Source organism: Myotis daubentonii, chromosome 18 (assembly GCF_963259705.1).
Source record: "Myotis daubentonii chromosome 18, mMyoDau2.1, whole genome shotgun sequence".
Lineage (NCBI taxonomy): Eukaryota > Metazoa > Chordata > Mammalia > Chiroptera > Vespertilionidae > Myotis > Myotis daubentonii.
The window spans coordinates 3,495,467-3,521,682 of NC_081857.1; the positions used below are offsets into that span (position 1 = coordinate 3,495,467).

Consider the following 26,216-nt stretch of genomic DNA (forward strand, 5'->3'; position numbering starts at 1 on the left):
GCCCGCCCCGCCCCCCGACGCTCGGAAGACGTCGGTTTGGTTGTCGGCTCCGCCCGCCTGTCTGAAGGGAAAGGGCGGAGCCAATCCGCGGTCCGCTCAGCCCTCCTGCCCGCCCCTCGGGTCACATGACCTCTCCGCGCGGCGCGGCGGCACCTGCAGCGCCACCTGCTGGGCTGGCGCGTCCCGCGCGTTCAGTGGGCCGCCGGGCCCAAGTCCTTTCACCTGGGCATCTTAGCCCCTACCCCCAGGTCAAACAGTAACTGCAGCGTCAATTTTCTTTTCTTCCTGTTTTTTCTTCATTTTCGCCGAACACTAATCATCTGGTATGCCTTTTAGTTGAACTGTCTTGTTAAGTTTACGCCCTCTGCAGCTGAGAGGTAAGTTCCTCCGAGCAGGGGACCTTTTTACCCCATGCTGTTTGCTCTGTCCCAGAGCAGGGCCTGCAGTAACCAACTTCGCTGAGCGAATGGAGTGATGGTGAAAAAGGGAGAAGATACACCGAGGATAAGAGGGAAAGAGGGAAAAAGTGTTTTACCAAACTCTTCAACTGAGATTTTGAAAGGCGCACCGCCCGCCTCTCCGGGCGGTGCGGGGGGAGGAGTCTGACCGCCGGGCTCTGAGATCCCTCCGCGCCCGCCGTAGGGCCTGGCCTCCCCGGAGCGGGTCCGAGTCTCCAGACCGGCTGCGTGGTGGCCGGCGGCGGGCCGAGGGGTGGGGGCCTGGCGGCGACCGACCACGGGGGAGGTCATGGGAGCGGAAGGCCTCACCGCCTCGCTCTTCCCTCCCTTCCCCCGTGGTCGGCTCCCCGCTTGCCCGCGCTGGGGCCGAGGGTCCATGCGGCCCTCGGGGCCGGTCGGGGGGACCGGGGCCTGCGTGGGCCGACTGCCAGGCCCCATGTGGGGGGCCATCCTGCCTTGTGGCGAGTTCGAGCGGCAGCAGCAGGAGCCGGGCAGGGACTGCGCCCTCCATCTTGCCTTGGGTCCTCCATCTTGGGACAGAGCCATGTGCACCCTCCATCTTGCCTTGGGTCCTCCATTTTGGGATGGGGCCATGTGCTTCCTCACGGGAAGAGGCCGCTGCTAGCCACACCCAGGATTTCTCTGAATTAACCAATGGTGATCAAGGGAAGTGCACGCCATCACTATGACCACATCCTGTACCGACTCGCGCCTGGCCAATCAGCCGGGCCCACAGTGCCCTCTCCTGCCCTCACTCCACCCCCCTTTAAAACCCCCTGTCCCATCAGGCCTCGCTCTCTCGGCCGCTGGACTTTCCGCTGTGTCGGTGGGTCTGGTGAACGGGGAGCGCAGGCCGGCTTGCATAATAAAGGACTCTTTGCTTTTGCATCGGACTGACTGGCTCCCTGGGGGTCTTGGGAACTTTGAAATCTGGGCACAACAATTTCTCCCCCACCCCATTATTTAGAATCATACTCTACAGTTTTGAGTGTTGGTGGGTCTTTAACATAATATAATAACGTAAGTATCTTCCTCTGGTATTACATTGCCCCTTTAACCCTAATTCTAATGCCAGGATAGAATGTACACAGTAACCGGGTTTCTGGTTGCTAGATTGCTTGCTTTCATTCTGTGTTAGAAGCAACAGTAATGAGCTTTATGCATAAAGCTTGGCCTCATAAATACAATCCTGTACAAATACTATACAAGGGAAAGCCATCCCAAATGTTTATTTTCACATGGCTATTTTACTTATATAAGCTTACCCTCCCCCCTCCTTCCCCCCAACACACACACAGATTGATGAATTCTTCCCAATTCTGCATTTATGAAGCCCTGGTGTTTGGGGCAGTAGGACTGGGTATTGGCGGAGCTGTGAGGTACCCCAGTTGGGCAGTTGTTGTTACGATGGTGATTATTTCTCCCCGGCAGGACATTTAGGTTCTTTAGACCTGTTATAAACCACGCCTAACCGCAGAAATGTGCTGGTTGACTTGCTCCACTCATTAGCCTTCTTCCCTGAACCCCGACAGCAAACGTGAGCTGGCTCCGTGTCAGACTCAGCGCTCTGCTTTCCGGAAAGGTTTCTTATGTTCCAGCTTCCAAACACCGATACTTCTGGCTGCCCTGCTGAACCACCATTATGATGTTCACTGTAATTTGTAATACTTGCTACATATATGTGGTTATACTACTGTGTTACATAGTGTCTCACACTCAAAGTATATGTGTCTGCCAGAATTAAATATTTCAGACAATACTCTGTAATGTTCTCTCTCACCTATATCTGTGTGATGTACAGGTTTTACTATAGTTAAAGGGTTTAGACCAGAATGTACCAGGAAATAGTAAGACTTATGGTTGAGACCACATGGATTTATTTTATGACCACAGAGGAGGGAGATTGGTTCCTAATATTTCTTGTGCCTTATTTATGGGACCTTGTTGGCAGTTTGGTGAAGCTTTGCAGCCCTTCTCAGAATAATGTTTCTAAATGCATAAACTACATAGGATTACATTGAAAAGTCTGATTGAAACACAGCTCTATCCGTGGGCCCAGCTTAAACCCTCAGAAGCCTTATAAGTGCAGCTGACCCTTGAAAGCGCGGGTTTGAACCGCATGCACACGTCTATACAGATTCTTTTTGATAAATACAGCTGATCCTTCATATCCACGGGTTTCACATCTGCAGATTCAACCGGTCACGGCTGGAAAACAGTATTTTCACATTCCAACTGCCAGTTCCTGAGTGCTGTTTCAATCTGCAGTTGGTTGAATCTGAGTATTTTAAACACAGATTTTTTACTGCACGAGGAGGGAGTGTCCCTAACCCCATGGTGTCTAGAGTCGTCTGTATTTATTTTGCTCAGGATGCTATAACAAAGTTCCACAGTCTAGATGGTTTAAACAACATAAATTTATTTGCTCACAATTCTGGAGGCTGGAAGTCTGAGATTAAGGTGGCAGCAAATTTGGTTTCTGAAGGCCTCTCTTTCTGGATCATAGACAATCACATCTCTGTCCTCACCTGGTCTTTCCTCAGTGTGGGGGCGGGGGTGGGAGGGGGGGGGAGAGGGCACTCTCTAATGTCTCTGCTTGGAAGGACACTAATTCTGTAGGAGCAGGGCCCCACCCTTAAGACTTCATGTAACCTTGATTACTTCCGCAGAAGCCCCATCTCCAAATATGTTAAATACAGCCACTCTGGGGGGTTAATATACGAATTGGGGGGAGGGGTGTGTGCAAACCTTCAGTCCAGAACAGTCCACAGGGGTTACCTATATTCCTTTTTCTTAGAAGCTCTTGGTGGTTGAAGTTCTAGGACCCTGAGAAATGGAAGGCACATAGGGATTCTGGTGAATGAAAGATACACTGACAAGTGAGCAGGGTCTTTACCATGTTACGATACCCTCCTGGTTGTAATTAATGTGATCAGACCATTGTTCCTGGATCTCTGAGTCTTCCCATTGACGAGCAAACGTTTACCGGAGGAACTGTAACAGAGATGGAAGATATCAGAAGCTATCAACTGTATGTACTTGTACTTTACTTATACAATGTAAATAACTCCACAAATACTAACTTATCTAGTTCTTTAAATATATTTTTTAAATTTTCCTATAGCAATTTCCTTTTCCTTTCTCCAGTTAGAGGAGTAGGTATAAGTATTGTTGCAACTGCGAGATTTTGTGTTCGAACAATCAACAGACTAGAGGTGCTGTAGGGGTTCCTGTTCAGCTACAAGGGACGAATATGGGGCAGAGCTGGACCACTAATTAGCTTGAGGACAGGAAGAGGCAGCCACGGTGGGCACAGCCCCGTAGCACCCCCCCCCCCGGGCGTTTTAGTGCCCTAAAGGGGATCTCAGAAGTAGCTCCTTGAGTTCTGTTGCCCCGTCTTACTCCGGACCCTGACGGTGAAGCCCCCTTGGTTCTGTGAGTAGTAAGAGCCCTGGACAGTCTGTGATGAGACAGCGCAGATGGCTCAAGGAGCGCCCATTAAGGATGACGTTAGCCCTGGGCACCATGCCAGGGGTTGTATGGGGCCATCCTTTCAATTTCTCAAAACACAAGCTATTACACTGCACACGCTGGAAAGACTGCTTCCAAACCCCTGGAAGCAGCGAGCCGCACAGGAAGCTGGGCAGCTTGGCTGAAGCCTTTGGCCCTGCTCAGAACGCGAAGAGCGTCCCCAAGGTGCTGAAAACTCTGTCCACGGTCGGCACACCGCGGCTCGCGAGCCACATGCGGCTCTCTGGCCCCTTCAGTGTGGCTCTTCCACAAAATACCACGTGTCCTCACTCATGTACGGTGCGATTGAAACTTTGTGGCCCATGCGCAGAAGTCGGTATTTTGTGGAAGAGCCGGTATTTTGTGGAAGAGCCACACTGAAGGGGCCAGAGAGCCGCATGTGGCTCGCGAGCCGCGGTTTGCCGAGCCACAGTTTGCCGACCACTGAACTCTGTCTGTGTGGTGATGGCGGTGCAGCACGGGGGAGACCTTTGGCACTCGGGCAGGTAGAGCTTAGAAACGGAAGAACTGTCACTGAGGTTGCACTTGACACAGGGAGACCCTGCTGGGTGGAGATGAGGCTACACCGGTCACCCCCTGGAAGGAGGGGAAGCCACAAGCGAATTTGAGGAGATTCCGCAGGGGTCCTTGTTTGAAATCCAGGCGGTGATTCGCTGCCTGGGGTAGTGGCTGCAATGGTGCCGAACAGTGCCTCCCGGCCACCTGCGCGAGCTGCGGCCACTCCGCCCTGCCAGACAGAGCAAGGGACTGGAGCCAGGACTGCCTCCCAGCCAAGGCGCTGTCTTGCATGTCCTTTGTTTGCTTCATGCCTCGTTGTTGTTTTTTAAATTGTGTTGCTGTTGTAAAGACATCTTTTTGGTCTGTTCCTTTCCCCCCCGTTATGTTACCCAACTTGTTTTGTGGGTGCACTGAAGGGGTACCGAGGCAAAAGAGCAGAGTGTCAAAGGGCAAGTCACCTAATCGCGCTGCCTCGGTGTCACATCTGCCGGGTGGGGCAAATACCAGTTCTCACTGTTGTCGTAGGAGTTGAATTGTAACACGGAAGAGTCATGAGCGCCCCTGGCCCAGTGCGGCGCTTAGCACTGTGGTCGCCCCAGAGGGCTGCTTAGCGCTGTGGTGAGATACAGCTCGGGAGACTCAGGAACCGAATCTGTAATACAATTTAGACTTGGAAACCCGCCTGTGGGAGTGGCCAGTGGCGCCAGATTGAACATCTCAAGGTCAGACCCTCCGGGACCGGGCGGGGCACCTTTGCCGTGGCCCTGACTTTCACGCACTCCTCACATTTCACCAGTAAGTACGACGTGGCGGACACTCGGAAAGAGACCCTGAACCCCTGTTTTGCTGACACTCTCACCATGAATTATCAGATGTGCAGATGCGTTTCTGCATCTATCAGAGGGTGGTCTGGTTTTCTCCTTCTTCCATGTGTTGAATAACAATGATAGATATTTTTCTGATGTTAAACATTCTTGTATTTCTGGGATAAATCCTCCTCGATTCAGATGCGTTTTAAATACACTGCTGTATTTGATTTGATAATACCGTGTTTAGGGTTTTTGCATCTATGGTCATTAATAATATCAATCCAAAACTTTTGAGCACGTCCTCGTCCGGGTAGAAACATGGCATCATGAAGGAGCTGGGGAGCTCCCCCCTTTTCTGTCCCCTGAAGCAAGGAAAAGGGAGAGAGAGGCTTCGTTGTCCTTTGAAAGTGCGACAGACTCGCCACGAATCCCTGTGCGCCGGCTCTGGTGGAGAACACAGGCTTTTAAAATTTCCGATTCAGTTCCTTGGTTATTTGGTGTCTTATTTTTCTTGTTATTTTGTTCATTGCTGTGTTTTTCTGTGTGTGTTTCCATTTCTTCAAAGTTTTAAAGCTCAGTGTCGCCGCTGGTGTTGCTGGTCAGGATGGGCTCTGGGTGGATGGTACCCCTGGATTAACAGCACCTCGCTTCTTCGCATGTCTGTGGACACAGCACACGCAATTTCTTGCCGCCTCAAAGAAAGGCCCCCACTGTGGGCCTGATTTGCAGCGATTTAATTCAAAAGAAAACTCCGGCGGTCACGTGGCCTAGGAAAACTGGGCTGCGGGTTCTGTAATTTTGGGTCCCGGCCTTCCTGCCACTTCTTTCTAGAGAGGCAGCTCTTGGATTGCACACCAGTGTGGGTGCCCGGCCTCCTCCTCCGGGCAGCTTAGCTGTCTCCGGGGCCCGTAAACTGTCAGGCCAGCCCCAAGTCATTTCTGCTGGAGACAGCGGATCCCCCTCCTGGGGAGGCGGCGACCTGGTGCAGGAGCCGGAGACCTGGCCGCGCTGCTTTGGTGGAATCTCACAGTGGCGGCCACCCACGTGCGCCCTGGGCTCCCTCAAGTCCGCGGGAGGGCTCGGTGCCAGCGCCCGCCTCCCTGGGCGGCTCCGGGGAGATCAGGGTCCCTGGGTGGCAAATGCCGCCTCCAGCGGAAACGGGTTGGTAGACGGCTTTGGGGAGGAATCTCTCTGCGGGGCAGGCGCGCAGCACCTGAGCAGCTGTCTCTGGGGAGCAAAGCGAGGATGCAGGGGCCCCGCAGCACCTGGAGGGAGAGGGCGCGGGGGCGCGCTGCTCAGCCTCGCCCGTTGCTGTTTGCTCGACCGCCACCAGGGGGCGATGCGCCCTCGTCCTGCATCCAGGAAGCCAGGGTCTGGGGTTCGGAGGGCGGGGGGGGGGGGGGGGGGGGGTGACCCGTGCGCATTCCTCCTGTGGATTAGAAGGGGGCAGAGAATCCTGGCCTCGGGCGCACACTGCTAGGCGGTCCATTGGTGAGAGCTCTCAGGTCCTCTGGGAATGTCGGAGGACAGCCACTCCAGGGGACATGAGGCCACCCTAAGGGCCTGGCAGCGGTGGGCTCAAAGTCATTGCCAGGCTCCAGACAGGGTTGTCACCTGCAGGAGGAAAGCGATGAATTGCCATTTTGGGGGACAGCCTGGGAGCTCGGGACCAAAGGGTGTGTGGGGAAGGCAGAACTTGCCAACCCTGAGAGAGCAGGAAGCCCGCTGTGAGGGCCCTTTCACGTCGGGCCCCAGCCAAGGATGACAGCTGTCGTGAGCTCCCCCACTGCACCTCCTGTCCACCCATCGAGGTCCGAGCTCTCCCGGGCTGGTGGTTGGGGAGCCCAGGGGACCTTTGTAAGACACGAGAGTGTCTACTCTCCATTTCTGGAACCTGATGTGTCCAACGGTGACTGCACTTTGCTGTATACTGGAGAATAATTTCTGTTTAATTTGTCCCATTGTAACTTTGATAAGAGCAGTTTCTCAGCGTTGGTGTAAGGGTCACCTGGGGAAGTTTTGACGCCGTGCCCAGGCCACACTCCAGACTAAGTCAGAATGGGAAACGAAGCCCGCGTCTCGGTGTTTCTCAAAGCCCTGCCAGTGACTCCAAGGCGCAGCCATTCCTTGGAGTGTCCCCTAACCCGGCAGGTGCTGCAGGGGCCGGGGTTGGGAGCTCCCACAGGCCTGCGGGGCTCGGCTGTTGGCCTGATGGGATTAGAGGGCAAGTTCCAAGGAGTTTGGCGACTCACAGCAGAAATCGATGTCACAGGTTTGCTTTATAGAAAGGAATACAGGTGTGATGAGGGCATTCCAGGAGGGAGGTAAACTGGCCTCTGTCACATGGAGGGGTTGACCTGGGCCTTGGGCCCCAGAGCGTCTCATATGATGACCGGCTCATCTGGTGACCTGCCCCATTGGTTATCCTTGTGCTTTAAGAAAATTCACACCCAAAGGTGAACCTGGTTTGAACCGGGCTCAGGAAAGAGTCCAGTGGGCAGGTAAAGAGGAGCCTGGTTTAGGCTGACGTGGTGGCTGGGCACAGCAGGCGGGGTCAGCATGGCATGAGCAGTGACCGCAGACAGAGCAAGGAGCAGCGGCCAGAGCCAGCGAGTGGCAGAAATGCATGGTGTCACGGTGACTTGGAACCTCTGTGAACCCCTCTCCCCAAGACTGCCCAAGGCCCCAGACCCCTTGAAAGCGAGGCTGGAGGTTCTGTGGGGAGGGCAGAAGGGAGGGGTCAAGAGGCGTTATTAATTGGGCATCATGATCAATGTCACCGCATCTGTACTGAGGATCTGTGATCAATGTCTCCTCATCTGTACTGAGCAGGTGAGGCCCACCACACATTGGCTATAATCAAATCAGTAACTCCTCACTTAACGTGCTCCATAGGTTCCTGGAACTGCAGTGAAACGATGGATACAGAAACCAAGGCTGCCATAGCTGATTGATGTAAACAGGAGTTAAGTTCTCACGGCATCTTATGGCAAAACGATGTTGAATGAAACGATGTTATTTGAAGCCCTGCTTTCGCTCAAGAGTATGTATAGCTCAAACCCTGGTCACGTTTCCCTTAACAGCAGCCCATCTCCGTGGCCCTCCGTGTGGAGCGGGAGCCGTGGTGCCGCAGGGAGGTCAGTGGCCGAGCGGTCGCTCCGACAGCCCTGCAGCCGGGGCCGGAGGTCCGGCGCTTATACTTGGTGCGTGTGTACGGGGTGGCAGCACTTTGAGTCAAGGCTCTTCCCTGGCGGGCGCAGTCACAAGCAGCGACAGCCAAAGCGAGCTGGGGCGTCTGAGTCCGCGCTGTCTGGGACGGTTGGTCTGCGGCCTTCCCGAAGCAGAACCCAGGGCCAGCAGGCAGTGACCTCCCCTGAGCAAGAACCAGCGTCGTTTTGAAGCATCTGTAATGTAGCTCTTTACCATCCTCAAGACCCTCCCCAGCCAACTCACCCGGTCCCTCTAGGCATGATTTCAAGCACGGTGTCGCCATAGAGATGATTCAGGCTCCTGTTGCCATGGTGACCATTCCGTGAGCTAAAACGCTTCCATCTATCCTCCCCCCCTTGCCACTGCCATATGATGTAAACATATATATATATACATGATGTGAAAATCATATATATGCATCCTTTCTGAGCATTTACAAGTGTTTTGAGGTCAACACATGTCTTGGCGAGCAGAGTGGTTCAGGTGACACCGCCTGGTCTCTGTGACCGATGCCACGTACCCGACATTGTACAGCTCAGGAGTCAAATGAGGGCTGTGAGGGGGCAGAGCACTCCCAGACGCAGGGTTTTCAGGAGCCCTGGGAGAGAATGCCGCTCTGGCCTGACGCCGGACGCATAGGGACCGCACCACCCACGTGCGCCCTCCCAGGAGAGAAGGAATCGCAAAGGTGCTGACTGTCCTGAGGACAGAAACGACAGAGGCCGAGGGACCAGGAGGGACAATGTAAGGTGCCTGAGCACTCACCTTGCACTGGGAGGGGGGGGGGCATTGCAGCCCACTGAGTCCGGCTAGTTCTCCTGTCCTGCTTCACAGAAAAGAATGAGGAGGCGGCCCGGCCGGTGTGGCTCAGTGGTTGAGTGTCACCCATAACCAAGAGGTCACTGGTTTGATTCCTGGTCAGGGCACAATACGGGGGGAGAGGGGGAGGCAGGCATGCAGGAGGCAGCCAATCAATGATGTTTCTCATTCATTGAAGTTTCTATCTCTCTATCCCTCTCCCTTCCTCTCTCTCTAAAATCAATAAAAACATATTTTTTTAAAGAAGAAGAAAAAGAAATGAAGAGGAAGACCAGAAGTCCCCAGGTCTATGGAACTTAGAAAAGGAGAAGGCACCTTGCCCAACATCGTGTTTTTCTTGAAACTATCTAGAACTTGTGGCAACCAAGTGGAAGGAATTAGGGACAAGCCTGGAGGTGGGAGGAGGAGAAGGGAGGGTGTTAGGAGAGCCCGGGAAAGACATCAAAGTCCTGACTAAGGTGGTGGTGGAGATGGGAGATGGGTTTCTAACTTCAGAATGATCGGCGTGTCACAAAGGCGATGCCCTGGAATGCGGAAGGCTCTGTGGGTTTCCCACAGATGGCCGGGAAAACAGCCTTCTGGGGCCCCGGATTGGGATACTGCCTGAGGGGGCACAGGGCCCCTTGCTTATTGGGTAAGAACTTCTGGGATGCAGGAATGGATGCCTGCTGTCTGCCCAGCGTCCCGCTCCTACCTCTGTCCATCACCCCTCCATCTTTTGGAGAAATTGCCAGTCCACTATCCAGTCCATCACAGAACCTCATCCTCCTGGTCAGAAATGGACTTGCCGTCTCTCCGGCCACAACAAGTAGCTCAGAAGTGGACACATGGCTCAGTGTGAGTCACCCATGGCCTTTCGCAGGTCTGCCCCTTGAATAAGGCCCTTCGTGTGTCTGGATAATTGTGACTCTCGGACTCCTGGGGGTTAGTCTGGCCGGTGGAGAAGGTCTGACCTCCCTGGGAAACATGTCAATGTAAGGAGACAAGTAGGAGTGAGTGATGGACACAGAGAGAGTCTGACTCCACCCAGACCCAGTTCTCCTGTCAGTTCCTACAGCTCCCCATCCCGTGAGCCAGCCCAGGATCTTCTCACAAACCGCCTCCATCCTTTCCTTTTTTCCTGAAGCCAGTCTGAGCTGCCTTTCTGTCATTTACAATCAAACAATTTTTTACTAATTTTACTGCAAAGGAAAGGAACTTCAGCAACTTCAGTGGCTGTCTCCCTTGTCGGAGACCACCTATCATCTTCACTAGCAGAGAAAAATAGAGACCCCCAAAAGCTAGTGACCTTTGAAGCCCTAGCAAAGGTCGGAGCTGTGCACCACCCAGTTAATCTAGATAATGATAGCTGAAGCATCCTCCCCACCTTTAATCATGTAAATCCTTATTGATAAGATAGTCTGCCTATTACTGGAAATTTCCTGTGGGTGGGCTAATCTGTATATCATTGAAACCTCCTCACCTAAGGGCTATGCTAGGGGTGTATCCCAGCTCAATAAAAGGTTGGTGCGGCCTGAGCATCAGGGGAAGTCCCTCTCCTTGAGTTGGACTTGTCCGCCTGGTCCCCCCATATTTCCAAATTATCTCGTCTCATTTCTCTTTCATTTGTGTGCGGCTCCTCTCTCAGATCCTGAACCCTAAACCACGCAGGACGTGGAAGGAAACACACTCAACACTCCCTGGCGTGAAGGAATGCAGGGCCAGCGCCTGGACTGCGCACCCACACGAGAGGCTGCGGGAGGGTGGGCGGCAGTGTTGCCCATTCCGTTCAGCCGAACAAAGGGCTTTTATAAGGACGGTGCTAAACAGAAGCCGGCAAATTCTTCCCAGGGGGAGTATGAGCCAGGGAGAGACACCTAAACAAAATGTAAGGAAACATCTGCCGAAAGCAAGGATTGTTTTTAAAAAGTGTTGTAATATCAGAGAGGATGGCCTCTTCAATCTGCTTGTATTTTAGAGACGATGAGAGTGAGAACCAGAGAGGGAGACTGGGCTCCGGGACTGGGCTACTGAGGCCTGGGGTCGCACAGTTCAAAGATGGAAGTTTTACTTGTGAGTGAGAAACTCACTTCCTGGCAATTCTTCAGGATCAGAGTCTGGGCTGCCTTCACAAAGCGCTTGTATCTAATGACGCTGAAAGCACATTTTATTTTATTTATTTATTTTAATATATTTTATTGATTTTTTACAGAGAGGAAGGGAGAGAGATAGTTAGAAACATCGATCAGCCGCCTCCTGCACATCTCCTACTGGGGATGTGCCCGCAACCCAGGTACATGCCCTTGACCGGAATCGAACCTAGGACCCTTCAGTCCGCAGGCCGACACTCTATCCACTGAGCCAAACCGGTTTCGGCAACTGAAAGCACATTTTAAAACAGCGCTCCGTCAAGGGAGGAGGCGTGTGCCTCATTCCCACTTGGTCCCAAGCAAGAAACCGTGGTATCTCCACAGGAACCTGCCTTGCAGACTATGCGGCGAGGTCTAAAGCTTCAGAACACAGGAGAACCCGTCGCTTATAAACGAAGAACGCCCAATGCCCTTATTTGATTTGTCAGCAGTGAATGCATGCAAGACTAATTCAGTGCAAAACCCAAGTCCTGGCAAGTGCGCACCAGAGGCGTGGCCTCCGAGGGGTGCCGGTAGGTGGCGCAGCAGGCCAACTCACGCCCCTTCTCCGACCGCTGGCTGCCTGGCTACCACTGCACCTCCTGTCTTATCAGGTGGTCATCGCAGGCCGCCTGATAGGCATTCAGGAAATGTCACCTCAGCGGAGTGATGCGTATTATTAGGATGTCTCTGCCAAGATTTTTCAGAACCTGAAATCGGCCTATTTCTTTATTTCTTGAACGTATATGAAAATAGGACTTTTACACTAATCATGTGGAAGTGAACAGGGTGTAGACATAAAATAATAATTTTTGTCCCCGCAGTTGCCTAATTCTAATCCGTCCTCTGGGCTAGCCCTTCTTTGCTGCTTGAATGGTATGTAGAGCCGTAATGTCTCTGGTTGCCCTTGAGTAATGAATGGCCTTCTATTTACTTTTAACCCCCAAACTGTCTTATTTCTGCAGTTAGAATAGTGATTCTTATGACCAGCAGACACTGAACTACTTGTGAAGTTAAACCTCCTTGTTCTCCCCTATCTCGGGCGCATTTTAGTCTAGGGCAGGGGTGGGGAGCCTTTTTCTGCTAGGGGCCGTTTGCACAGTTATAACATCATTCACAGGCCACACAGAATTATCAACTTAAAAACTGGCCTGCTCTATTTGTCAAACATTGAATTAACTCACCCATGATGCCTTGGCAGTGCCAGACCAAATGATTTCACAGGCCTTATGTGGCCTGCGGGCCAGACGTTCCCCACCCCTGGTCTAGAGGCTTGCATTGGAGAGAAATGCGTGTACCTTCTAGATTTTCCCCACTTAGCTTTTTCACCCCTTCTTCACACAGTCACTCATTCCTCTCAGCCCCCTATATGGAGAGGAGGAGGACAGCTCGGGAGCAAGACGGTCTTTCCTGGCTGGCACCGATGTAAAAGGTCATTCTACCAGACATGAGTTCACAGTCAAACCTGTAAACAGCCCTGGCATCGTGCTCAGTGGTTAGAGCATGGCCTGTGCACCGAAGGGCCTTGGGTTCAATTTCCAGTCAAGGGCACGTAACTCAATTGCAGATTCGATCCCCAGCCCCAGTCAGGGCATGTGCAGGAGGCAACCAATCAATGTCTCATATCGATGTTTCTCTCTCTCCCTTCCTCCCCCGTCAGCCCTCCCTTCCCCTCTTTCTATAAAGCAATGGAAAACAAACAAACAAAAAATATAAAACACATAAGGAAACAAGAAAGCATTAGTGACAGCAAAAGTAACAAACTTCAAACTTAGACCCCAAAACACTGCTGATTTTGGCATCACTGAGTATAATAATAAAAGTGTAATATGCTAATTAGACCAGACGTCCTTCCGGACAAAGCCAGGGCTGCGAGGGTGGGTCCCAGGTGCCAGAGGGAAGCCGGTGTCGGCAACCAGGGGAAGGAAGGCCTACTCTTGCACAAATTTCATGCATTGGGCCTCTAGTAAAATATAAAATTAGTGCATTTAATATATTCAAAGAAATAAGAATTTTATACAGGAGCAAAAAGCAAGATGCTTTCAACAATGACCATGCTGATTTGAAAAAATACCTAAATTGAACTTTTAAAAATGAAAAACATACTAATTAAAATTAAAACTGGAAGGAGATTAGAGCCAACTGAAGAGAGAAGTAGGGAACTGGAAGATGAACTTGAAGAATACAGTACAATAGACAAAGAGATGGAAAATGCAAAAGGTAGATTAAGCAACATGTAGCATAGAATGAGAAAGTCTGATGTACATTTAATTTCAACTCTCAAGAATTTAAAGAGAAGAAATATTTGATATGTTAATAGCTGAGAGTTTTCAATAACTGGTGGCAAATACAATCCACAGATTTAGGAAGCACAACAGATCCCAATCTGAATAGATTTTTTAAAAATTCACACCTGGTCACATGTTATTTAAACCAAAGAACACTGGAGACAAAAAGAAAATCTTAAAAACAGCCGGAGAGACGAGCCAGATCACTTACAAAGCAAGGATAATTCAGTCGGTAACTGACTTCTCAAAACAACCAACCACAAAAGTCAGAGAGAGCGGAGTGATGACTTGAGAGTGTTGACACGAGGTACTTATTAAAGTGGTATGCTCAGTGAAATTATCTTTCAAGAACAAGAATGACGTAAAAACTTGGGTTTTTTGATAAACAAGAACTAGTTGAGTATGGTACCCGCAAACTATCACTAAAGACTTCCCTCAGAAAGAAGGGGGAAGACCTCAAAAGAAGGTACGAAACGCAGGAAGAAATGACGTGCACAAGAACACGGAGGTGATTCTAAGACACTTTCTAAACCAAACCCACTATTTTATAAAGCGGAAGAGCAAGATGGGATTAAAACCACGGACCAAACGGCAGAAAGTCCGGAGGAGGGAATCAGAGTGCAAGACTATTTGAGTCCATCTTTAAGGCAAACCTGCAGGTGAACATAATGAAGTTAACTGCTTCATAGGAAAGAACTGAGCCCGGATGCTTCAAGCAAGGGCAGGTTTTCTGTTCGCCCAGGACCCTGGGACCTGCAACGCCAGAGCCTGGCAGGAGGGGGTCAGCGGTTCCCTGATGTACGTGTCGCTTCTTTCGCCAACAGGTTTTAAGATGCCTCCTCCTCAGGGTGCTGTGGAGTTCCTCAGATCTCTTCGGAACATGCCCTGCCACCAACTGCTTCCTTCCTCACCTCCCCAAGTGCCACTTCTCGCAGGTGCCCCTCTGACAACGGGCTGGGCGCCACCCACTGTGCGGCCTTCCAGCTTCCCCTCTCCGGAGGCGGGCGGTCTGTGCAGAGCCATGGCGATGCTCATACAAACCCGTGAAACACGCTGTGCTCCCCCAGGCCCACGGCAGCGACCGATTCCGCTGTCACGGGGCTTAAATCAACCGGAGACAGCGTGGAGCGCGAGTTCCTCCTGCCGGGTCACCGACTGTCAGGCCATGATCACATGTAGTTGTGTTCATCATGAGTCTTGACCACACACGGAGGTGAAAAATGCTTTATTTCACAGTTTAAAACATTGCAATGCAATTCGCTCTGTATATTTGACACTGAAAAGAAGTCCCGGGCAACAGACAGACAGACAGTTCAGTTTCGATGCCACAGACGAGGCACAAAAACGAACAGGTAGGTGACACGGGCAGCACCTTCCTCAGCCCCGTCCCTTCTCCTTCCTCCCGCAGGAGGCTCTCAGGCAGCGTGAACACCTTCGCCCCACAGCGGTGCTCCCTGGAAGCCATGCTGAGGGGCTCCTCTCGTTCAGCCTTCCCGGGAGCAGGGCCAGCCCCACCAGCCAGCCACCACCACGCAGAGTAACCGCGCTGCCTCCCTCGGTATCTGCCCTCTTCGTTCCGCTGAAGATCCCTGAATGCAGGCAAGTGGCAGGCAGTTAGACCCTGAGCAGGTCACCCCCAAGGCCCAGAAATCTGAGTCTGGATGAATCCGTACTTTGGCTCAGAAATCCCTCTTCAAGGAGGAGTCTAATCTGTGACACAGTTATCCAGGCGCCCCCAGCACGGGGCGAGGCTGAGTCCCCGGCACATCAGCAGTCACTGGGCAGTGCCCAGGTAGGACGGGCAGCGTGTCTGTGCTCACAGCTTCCCTCCACGGCGCCAGGTTGTGGGCCTCGAGTGCAGGACTCCTGCCACCGAGCTCGGCGGGCGGTACGGAGGGTCAGCCAGACCCCAGGCCCTCAGGAGTCGCAGGAACTGGAAAGAACCCTAGACAGACAGTCCGTGGGCCTGGCTCTGGGTTTTTAAAGCTCCTTTTCAACCTCTTCCACTTTGTTTGAGGGACCCCAGCATCCCCCCAGCCTCTCACAGACCCATGAAGCAGGGCATGTGGAAGTGGCCTGTAAACAGCAACACCCCGAGCATCAGGCAAATGTTAAAACCCCTTCTCACCACCCCGGCAGCGGGAGCCCGGGCGGCTGCTGGCAGCAGCTCACGAGTGTCCTCGCCCCACTCGGATGTCCAGAGGCCCCAACTCTGAGCCTCGCTGACCAGCTTCCCGGGAGGTCAGAGGGGGATCCTGGCAGGAAAAGCGAGGCCCTTGAAGCACCTGGACCCCATGTTGGTCAGCTTGGATCCCTACACCCAAGTCAGTTTCAAACTCCTGTAAGGTTCAGGCAGCACTGGACCCTGGGTTGGGAGGATGGGTCGTGTAGATTTGCTGCTTCTTGCCCACCCCACGTGCAGCAGTCGAGTCATCTGTGTGGGCAGGCGGTTTTGGGAATCGCGGATCCAGCAGAAAAGACCTAAGGCTTGGCGTCCGGAGACCAGATTCCGCGTGTGACTTCACCAATGGGCGACGGTGTGCTCTCCATCGCTAAAGCCGAGGCTGCGGCCTCCGGCAGAGGCGGCCTGAGTCTAGTCCAGGAGCCGTGTGAGTCTTTGAGGCCACGAGTAGCACTGACGGGCGTGGCGAGGTGTTTTGAGCATGGAGTGCCTGGGGGTGAGTGGCAGCCCCCTCCCCACCCCGTGCCAGGGGCAGAGTGAGGCTCAGGAGATGAGGCCCGTCTCCTCTGTAAGACTTTGTGTCGGGAGGGTGGCCGGCAGCACTGGAGGCTGCGGAACGGAGCCAGGAGCAGCCAGGACAGCACTCCGGTGAGCACGCGTGGGCGGGACAGCTGGCATGCACTGTCAGCTCCGTGACTAACGTCCCCGGCTTCCTAAGGAGTCTCTGCACGGCCCAGAGACGCAGTTCATCTACCAGGGGACACTCTGCCACCCGCATCCACGTGCCCTCAACACGCCCCCGACTCACTGTGACTCACAGGCAAACACAGCAGCTCACCCATCATCCCATGGGCCCTCCGCCTCCCCCTCCCTCTCCCAGGTTCCCTTTCTTTATTAACATTGGCTTTTCCGATCACTGAGAATATCATGAACTAAGATAGATGGACACACAAACAACTAAAATATCAAAATATACCCATTTAAATAAAAAACGCACACACTTTAATCTCCGGTCTGCTGTCACTTATCCATAGCAGTGCGTCACATGATGTGCACAGAACCTCCCCGTTCTCTTTGGGCGTGTCCTGTTTCCCCAGGTCCCGGTGGACAGAGACCAGTCTCACCCCAGACTGGCTTTGTGCCCCAGGAAGCTCGGGAAGGAAGCTGGGCCAGCCCTTCCTCTGAGGACACACGACTCAGGAGAGCAGGAGCAAGGGCGGGCCAGGAAGCCTGGGCACCGATGGCACCTCTGCCTTCCCTTGTCCGTCAGCCTCACCTCCTGCCCACGTACCCAGAAGCCACTGTCTTCTCTCTTCCCTGCAGGCCTTGACATCTCAGTCACCCTACAGACAAGCTGGCCCAGCCCAGGTTACTGCATGTCTGTCACTGCCTGCACCTGTATCGTCCTTGGAATTGCAGGTTTCCAATTTTAGTCCTTTCCCACTGCCTCCTCCGCTGTCACCCAAGCCAGAGTGCCCGGCTCGGAGCAGCAGTGCGTGGGGGCTCTGCGGCGGGCGTGGGGGGCTCTTTGGTGGCGAGAAGCCTGACTCAGGGTGCGGATGAAGAGATAATAGCGCCCGCAGCTACCGATGTTCTCCAAGATTGCCTGAGCACGTCGACTCCAACGCTGGTGACTAAGAAAGGGTGTTTTAATCATCTTTTCCATCTGAACCAGGGCCCAAATGGACAGACTAGACCTAGGCTTTTGGAGGCCAGGGACAGCAGCACGGCTAAGACTCAGCACCAGGGTTATGGCTCATGTCTTCCAGCCCTTGGAAGTGCCAGCACTGGGCTGAACTGTCCGCCTGGGTCCTCTCGGACAGGCCAGAGCCACCGTGGAGTCCTTGGTAGCCCAGTTCTCCAAGCAATGACATCAACCCATCCACTGGCCTCATCCAGCCGCTTCTTCGTTTCATTGCACACGTACGACTGTTTTGGCAAAACCTGATGCAAATGGAATGGTCCTCTGAGAATGAGGCCCAGCTCCAGTCAGGTGGCCCTGGAGAAGCCCAAGGAGATGCTGAAGGAGGAAGCTGTCCAGGGAGCCACAGGTACAGTATGGACCCGTGTGGCAGGCGAGCACCCTCCAGGGATTGGACCCAACCACGAGTCCCGCCATATAGCCTGGGGAGAAAGGCTTTGGCCAAAGTCTGCCCAAGAAAGTGGAGACTGTGAGACACCCAAGGCTGGATGGAGTCAGGGATTCGGGGCTGGACAGTGAAGCAAGAAGGTGAACATATAAAGAGAGCAACGTCTCCTGCCTTGAGTAGGAGTCAGCGATGCGGGCTCGCTCTCTGGCGGTTCTTCTGCTGGTCTTAGCTGGGCTCCCTCATGTCTGCAATCAGAGAGGGGGAGGGGGAACTGGGCCCTTTCTCCCATCATGCAGCGGGACAGCCCGGCTCCTTCCCCTGGTGGTAACTGCCAGGTGCCCAAGAACAGCAAGAGAGGGCAGTCCCGTGCCCAAGGATTTCCCGTCTCAGCTTGTGTCACATTTGTTACTGGGCCACCAGCCCAACCACATGACCTGGCCACGCCAGATTCCAGGGTGGAGAGGCAGACTTCACTTCTGGGTGAGAAGGAAAGTGTGGCCATTTTTTCAATGTACACAAATTACAAAATCCAGAGTGATCTATTGGGCGGAAAACCTGTCCTTTAGGCCGTGGTGGGGACAGGAAGTGCTTCCCCAGCAGCAGCATCCCTCGGCTCCCAACGCATCTGGAGTGGCCGCACCGTGAGGCCAAGGTGCGTGGGCACGTCTCCAGGGCCTGGAGCAGCAGAGCTGCTGTGGCAGAACCACGCATGGCAAACGCAGTACGAACTCAGGGAGATCACGTGGAGTTCGGGAGGGAAATGGCCCATGTTCCAAGTACGAGAACATGCATTCTTTTCTCTCCACTCCATTGCTGCATCCTCTCCTTTCGCGCCCTCTTCTCCTGCACGTGCAGACTTGAAGCATTTATCAAAAAGCCTGTCGGCATGTGGAGGGAGGCGGGGCTCTGTGTGGCTCCAGCTCTTGTCCAAGACTCAGGCGTGTGCAGCAGAGAGAGAAAAAGCAGCTTATGTTCTCAGAATTGGAAAGGAACCCACTTAGCTTTCCAAACAGGTATATACGCTTCCGTGTTGTTCCGACAACAAATTGAAGTCATTTCTGTCATGCGCTCACTCCCAGCTTCTGACTTCAGTGTAACCGCAGCGCTGAGTAGTGACGAGGAGGAGATGGGATAACACGTATACTTAGCCGGAAGCTCTCTCCCGTTGTCAGCAGAAGGCCTTCTGATAGCAGTAATAAGTTCTGCCGCCTCTCGGCACAGCCAGGAGGCACGGAAATGCGTGCTGGAGGCAGCGGCATTCCTGGAGCTTCGCGTCCCCAGCTCACTCCTGTCAGACTTGGAAAGAATCCTGGTTCGGCTAAGGAGACTGGGCGGGCGAGAAATGCGCGTGTGGAACGTTCCTGCGTACAGTCACTCCCATGGCGATTTCTCAAACCGGTCACATGGTACTGAGGTTTGGAATCAGCCTCTCTCAGGCTTCCCCCATCCCTGGCCAAAGCAAAGATCAGCAAACCTTCCAAGGTGGCGGCCAGAGAAGGTCCCGGCCTGCTGGCGCTTGGATTTGTGTCTTGTCCCCATTGTCCACTTCTGATTCTCGTCATCCAGAGAGACGTCTCGAACAAACATCAGACCACAAGGGACATCCTGGTTGGAAAGTCATTCTGGAGAAGAGCAGAAAGAACTCAGCATGAGACCACCAATTGTTTAGAGACCCAGCGCAACAGGTGGTTCCGCGGGCACAGGCCACAGCCTGGCTCCCGCACCACCGAAGGATGCACTCATAGGCTGGGGAAGGGTGTGCATACACGCATGTGCAGGAAGTTCTGCACGCAGGCCTCCCAGCCCATGCAAGGCACCTAGAATCCCTGACGCTGCTTGTTAGAGATGCTCACTAATGATCCCACCGCTCCTTCCACACACCTGCGCGCCTGCCTCTCCAGCTCCCCAGGCCCCCTGCCTACTCCCCCCCCCCCCACCGTCGCAGGGAGAGGGAGGGGGGGACTAGCCCGGCACCCAAGTTCCCTGCAGCGGGCCCCTCCCTCCGTGTCTGGGCCACCTGCTCTGCCCCCTCCTCTGGCCGCCCCAGCCGGGACAGGCGCTGCCCAGGCAGCCCAGCCTCACCCTCACCCCCACCCTGGCCCTCACCGGCTTCTTGGCGGGCTCCTTCTTCCGCCGCTTCTCCGAGGAGCCGTGGGCCGACAGGTCGCGGCCTCGGCGGGACGGCGCCCGGCTCAGCTCGAGCTCGCTGTAGGGCGGCAGCGTGTCCTCGGCCGAGTCCCCCTCGTCGCTGCCCCGCGGAGCGCGCGCCCGGTAGGTGGCCGGCGGGGACCAGGCGTAGTAGGGGGCGCCGCGCCGGGCCGGGGTCTCCAGGCTGCCCCCGCGGCCCGGGCGCTCACAGGCGGCGGGCAGGCTCACCAGCCGGGGCAGCGGGGCGGCCTCGGGGGTCCAGGCGCGCTCGGCCTCGGCGGGGGGCTCGCGGCTGTGGCTCCGCGCCCCGAAGTACCGCTCCGGCGAGTAGCCCTCAGGTGGGTACCCCTCGGGCGGGCCGTCCCCAAAGAGCCCCCCACGCGCCCGCGACTCCGAGCGCTCGAAGCGGCCCCCGGCCCGGGCGTCCAGGCCGCCCTCCGCCGCCCGGCGGGACCGCGCGTAGGAGTCGGCGAAGGCGGCCAGCTCGTCCATGGACACGGCCGGCACCCCCGTGGCGAAGCTCTTGCGGGACAGCATCTCGGACTTGGAGCGCTGTTGGCTGCGGGAGAGGGACGGGGTCAGGCGCCCGGAAGGCCAGGGACACGGTCTGCCTGCGCCTGGGGACCTGCTGGGAGCCCGGCCACCTCTCCGGGCAGGTTCTCCACAGCGAGGGGCGGCGGCGTGTCCGCCTCGGGTAGGTGCGGAGCATGACAGTGAGGCTCAGGGGTGGGTGCGGAGCGTCACAGCGGGCTCAGTGGGTGGAGCGGAGCGTCACAGTGGGGCTCAGGGGTGGGTGCGGAGCGTCACAGTGGGGCTCAGTGGGTGGAGCGGAGCATGACAGTGGGGCTCGGGGGTGGGTGCGGAGCGTCACAGTGGGGCTCAGTGGGTGGAGCGGAGCGTCACAGTGGGGCTCAGGGGTGGGTGCGGAGCGTCACAGCGGGCTCAGTGGGTGGAGCTTTGTGAGCCACAGGGCGGGGCCTCTGAGCGTTATCACTGACCTCTGGCTGGCAGCTCCAGCCACTGCCACACCTCAGCTCCCTGGGTACAGGGGTGGCTGGCAGCTCACACGGCTGCGGCCCAAGGGGCCCTGTGATCCTCGGTGATGAACAGGCCTTGTCCTCCCTTCACCTGACTGACAGGTTCCTCTCGGGCGCAGGCCGGAGGGGCCCACACTGATGAGGGGGGAGAAAGGCACTGCCCTTCAAGGGAGAGGGCAGGTGAGTGAGGAAGGCGCCCCAGTGGAAAGCAGCCAGACAAGAGTGGCCCCACACCTGGGCCTCCTGCATTCACTGGCCGTGTGTCCCGGGGAGAGTCCCTGGCCTCTCTGTGAGGTCTAGAGTTAAAATGCGGACATGAATGGTACCTGCCTGTAGAGTTATGACAATCAGACGCAACAGTGTAACGTGTTGGGCATTTTACCTTTCACGTAACAAGTGAGCAGAAAGGGTGGAGCTGATGGGTGAGGTATTGTAGCGGCCACGGGATAAAACATGAGAAGGCAGGGAAAGGTGAACAGGGTTCATTAAGAGCCTGGAATGGTGACTTCACGTGACACATTGCTTAATAAGTGTGAGGAGGGGGTGTTCTCATTGAGAGGATGCGGCAGGATCACCTAGAATGGCAGGCAGAGGTGCGACTGGGTAAGAACAGCCTGGGACACCCCCCCCCCCCGCCCCCGGCCTTCTGCTCCTGCCTCACGCCCAGCCCGAGCCGCCCCTCCGCCCCTCACCTGTGCCTGAAGCTGTCCCGGTCCTCTCTGTTGTACTCCACGGCCGAGGGCCCCCGGCTCGTCCCACTGCTGCCTCCCATGACGCCCGACCAGTAGTCAGCATTGCTCTCCAAGTCCCGGGACACGGGGAGCTGCTTGCTCCGCATCTGATGGTAAGACTGGCGGAAATTGCCATCCTCCTCGTGCAGGGAGCTGAGTTCCGAGATGGTGTTGTTATCTGCCGGGACGAAACAAGGTAGGACAGCGTTCTGCATGCTGGCCAGGACAGGACCGCTGGCCAGAGCGAGATCAGGAGCCTCGGGAACCCCACCCAGTGCTCAGCCCCGTCTGTCCAGGGCGGCGAAGACCTGAACTAGCCTGTTTGTGCCCTTAGCTGGGCGGGCGCTGGGTCCAGCTCGAAGCTCACTTGCCTAGAGTGGGAGGCTTCTGTCCTTGGACTCGGAAAACAATCGCCATTGCTCCACCTAAGGCAGGCTTCCCAGCACGGGGCCCCCACAGCTGTCTCCTCCTACAACATCATCATCTTGTTCACACACATGTTGTTGTTTTGCATGATTCTGTGATGAGCTGTGACGACCCCGGGCATGTTGAGCCAAAAGGGGTAAAGGAGAGAGAAGCCCCAGTTCACAGTACCTTCCCTACTGTTGGCCGAGTTCCGAGGCGGGGCCGTCAGGGCGAGTACCGCCTTGGCAGCAGAAGCACCCAGGCCAGCCTCCTGCAGCCGTGCCCGTCCCAGAGCAAGGCGTCCACAGGGCCAGGGGGGCATGCACACCTCGCGTCTGACCACCCACTTCCTGCTGGAAGCTCATCTAGGAGCCTGGCATATCCTCTCCCAATGGCTCCAAGTCCATTTCCAGGGTCAACGTAGACTCTTCCCCTCCCGAGAGAGTGTTCTAGGTGTATGTGGCCTGGTGGCCAGGACAGCTGTTTGGAGGTGCAGGCAGGATGGGGGGCCGGCTGCACCAGGGCCTGGGCTTCCACGTGTGGTCTAGCCCCAGCCCCACATTGTGAGAAGGGCGGAGGAGGGGCTGGGCACAGCTTTCTCATGTCCTAAGGTGGCCTCGGGAGCTATTTGCAACAGCACTTACGAAAAAGGCCAGCATTGCAATCCGGAAAGAAAAATACACACCTATTTATCTGTAGAACTTTGAAATGGATTGAATGTCATTTCCCTTAAAAAAATACATCTACTTAATCTATTTGTACTGTAATTCAAGCCATTTGTTTTCTAAAGTCCTTTGGTTAGAACTTAATATTTATCTAAGTCAACATTTACAACATGGAAGGTCTGGCTGCTGAGCGAGAGGTAAGCCAAGAGGGGAGGTGGGAGGCACAAATGTGGGCCTGCATTCTCTCTGCGTCTTCTCCCGTGTCCCTGAGAACTGCTGGCTCCTCCAGATGGGGAGGGTGGTCCTTCCCACAGGCACGTGCCGCCTCTCCTCCTCCAGGACACGGCTGACCAGGAGCACCGGGTACTTGGTCATCAATTGGTTTTGGCGGTCAGGGGTTTTGAATTATAATCTAATTTTAAACCTTTCTTCCTCCGAAGGAAAATGGACTGGTGTGTATTTAAACAATAACTCAGAGCCTCTTGAGGAATAAAGTCTAGAACCTTTCCTTTCTCAGGAGCTTGGTGACGAACAATCTCCCAGGAAGCACGCAGGAGAGAACCTTAAGATGCACCGAGTGTGAGGAACTGTCAGCAGTCACGTGTGACTACCGAGAAATCGCATTATTGTCCCAGAACTGTCCTCAGCCTGCAGGAGCAGCGGAGACCTTTCCTGTCTCCGGGTCAGGAGGGCCGTCTCTGTTTCCCCGTTCCGCTGATGGGTGGGCGAGGTTGCCTGCTCTAAAGTTTCTGCCCCATTGGACATGACCACCACCCTCTCTGCTTTACGGACACCTGTAACTCAGGGACAGGACAGGCAAACTCTTCTGTGAAGGGCTGCACAGTAAGTATTTTAGGATTTGTCAGCCATACTGTCAGGACTATTCAACTCTGCCATTGCAGCATGAAAGGTGTCAGAGATAATATGGACGTGACTTGGCGTGGCTGTGCTCCAATAAAATGTATTCACCAACACAGGAGGCGGGACATGGGTGCCCTGGGAACTGGAGTTTGCTGATCCCTGCACTGGGATTCCAGACGAAAGGCATCCCAAGGGCAAGTGAGGGTCACATGGCTAGTGGACCCTGGAATACCAATGTGCACAGAGTGGATGCCTCCTGTGTTGCAACCTGAGACGGAGATCCACTCTGAGAAGACATCTTCAAGGCGGCCCCACTCTGTGACCCGCCCCGGGTTCTCTGCCTCAGGGACAGAACCTCTCCAAGCCCCGTGAGTTGCTTTCCTGCCTCATCTCTGTGCCTTTATCGCCCTGTCAACCGGCAGCTTCCAGGACACCAGGTTCCAGTTCTGGCGTCGGCGCCAAGACCTAGCACCGGTGACCCCCCACGGCCTCCCTTCCCTCCTCTAAAATAAGGAGGGAGACTCAGCACCTCCTCTCTTCTAGCTTTGACTCCCTCAAGTCCTACGAGCTGGAAGGCTGTGGCCACAGCAGCCACGGAGCTACCCAGTCTGCTCACAGGTTTCTGTGCGAAGAGCACAGGACGGAGAGTCAGGAGGGCTGGGTTCCAGTCTGAGTCTGTCACTTGTACCCTCCGGCTTCCGTGACCTCGTCTTTACACCACACAGGTGGTTCCCGGCCATCTCCAAGGGCCCCGTGGGCACCACGAGCCCATGACCTTGTGACCTGCCAGGCCCTGGGGACCATTTTCATCCAGGGAGACAGGACGCGCCACCTACACCAGCCTAACTCTTCTCCGAGCTGAGACTCCCAGGGCTCCTCTCCGTGATCACCGACTCTGTCCCCTTCCAGGGATCCATGACAACATGGTTACAACCAGCTTGTCAAGTGCGGTGACATCTGCATCCCTGACATTCCCATCTGGAGACGGGCTTTTTATAGTCGGTGGTGGGAGGATGCTGCTGCGAATGCAGCTCCGATGGGAGGAATTCAGAGCCGCAAACGTGGAGGAACCTGTTGTCCTTCGTCCGCACAGAGCTCCGCTCGGCTGCGTTCACGGTGGCCCCAGCAATCCCATCACATCCCTGGCAGGTCCCAGGGTGAGGAGGGTTCAAAGACAGAAGTGTGGTGCCCTCAGCGCCACGCCTGCCGTGCTGCCTCTCCCCACCGCAGGTCATTGGGAAGAGTGGGCTGTGTCAGCCGCAGAGTCTCCAGGGACAGGGTGAGTGACAGACTCCGTGATTCAAAAGTTCTCTGACAAGGGCAGCCTCCTGCCTTGCCCGTTCACTTCTGCTGTCGGGCATCTCAGAGGCACGAAGGCCTCTTGGTACGACACGCATCAGCACAGTTGTTCTCTCACACACAGGGCCTCCGTGCGGCCAGGGGCCAGCTGTTGTTCAGGGCGAGGGCCTCTCGGGTTGGAAAGACTGAAAGCTTCCACATGGAAGTCTCTGTCCTGGGTATACTTAAAGGGCCAGTGGAGAGGACTGTTTCCATAAGACATGTCCAACCCCAGCGCACAGCCCAGCGACGCTGCCTGACGAGAGACGCCGAACCTGAACCCCGCTGGGACCCCTCTCTGTTCTTCACATAGAAGCCCCGTGTCCCTCCCTCCTGCACCCCCCAAGGCCCTTTCTTCAGGATGCTGTCGCCAGCACCTGCTAGTTCTGACCCTGAAAGTCAAAAGCTGCCCAAGTTTGGGGCCCCCTCCCCCCAAGTCCCCTTTAGCTGTGAATTCCTGCACGAGGGAGGGCCCGATCACACACAACACAGATGCTCACAGTGGCCCCGCAGCCTCCGGGCCGGGTCAAACTGAGCCAGCTCCTTCTCCACGTAGTACAGGACCTTCATGGAGTCCCGCTCTTTGTCCGCTTGGATCCGGTAACCTTTGCGAACTGTGGAGAAGAGGACACGCGGGTGAGCTGGGAAACTCAGGAGATGGGGCCTCGTGTCTTTTACCAGGTAGAAACCACGGTTCCCACGTGTAGCAGCTCTCTCTGGAGTCACCAGACAGTCATCTATATTTATACACTTAAGACCCCTTAATCACAGGTGACCTCGGAATGGGGGGCCAGCAGGTCGGGAACAGAGCTGTATTCTGGTACATGTCAGTCATGTGCTCACCGCTGCTGCCTGTCCCACCTCCAGTAGCTCCACACAGCCCCTCCTCTCCAAACTCAGGACTCTGACCTAAGCACTCACTGAACACAGACCCCTTTCCAGACGGAGACAGACTGCTCTACAGCCCGAGGCTCACACCTCTACTCGGTGGGAGTTCCTGCAACTCCAAAACAGACACCTCAACATGAGGGAACCTCG

At 55.1% G+C, this 26,216-nt stretch overlaps 1 protein-coding gene and 2 long non-coding RNA genes across 5 annotated transcripts in view; 2 read left to right on the top strand and 1 right to left on the bottom strand.

Moving 5' to 3' along the window:
- Positions 1 to 26,216, top strand: part of LOC132220664 (uncharacterized) — a 747,794-nt gene that overhangs the window by 633,367 nt on the left and 88,211 nt on the right. The window lies entirely within an intron of this gene.
- On the top strand, positions 25 to 23,621 carry LOC132220363 (uncharacterized). The gene is made up of 3 exons (XR_009449772.1): positions 25 to 377; positions 8,192 to 8,339; positions 23,497 to 23,621. It is a non-coding gene; the product is annotated as an uncharacterized LOC132220363 (long non-coding RNA).
- The window catches only part of ILDR2 (immunoglobulin like domain containing receptor 2), a 56,827-nt gene continuing 45,542 nt past the window's right edge, over positions 14,932 to 26,216 (bottom strand). For all 3 annotated transcript variants that reach the window (XM_059673354.1, XM_059673355.1, XM_059673353.1), the window contains 4 exons: positions 25,679 to 25,792; positions 21,871 to 22,087; positions 20,100 to 20,700; positions 14,932 to 19,615 (listed from right to left, as the gene is read on the bottom strand). In XM_059673354.1, the coding sequence (XP_059529337.1) occupies positions 19,580 to 19,615; positions 20,100 to 20,700; positions 21,871 to 22,087; positions 25,679 to 25,792 (968 nt within the window). In that variant the 3' untranslated portion in view covers positions 14,932 to 19,579. The remainder of the gene's footprint in view (positions 19,616 to 20,099; positions 20,701 to 21,870; positions 22,088 to 25,678; positions 25,793 to 26,216) is intronic.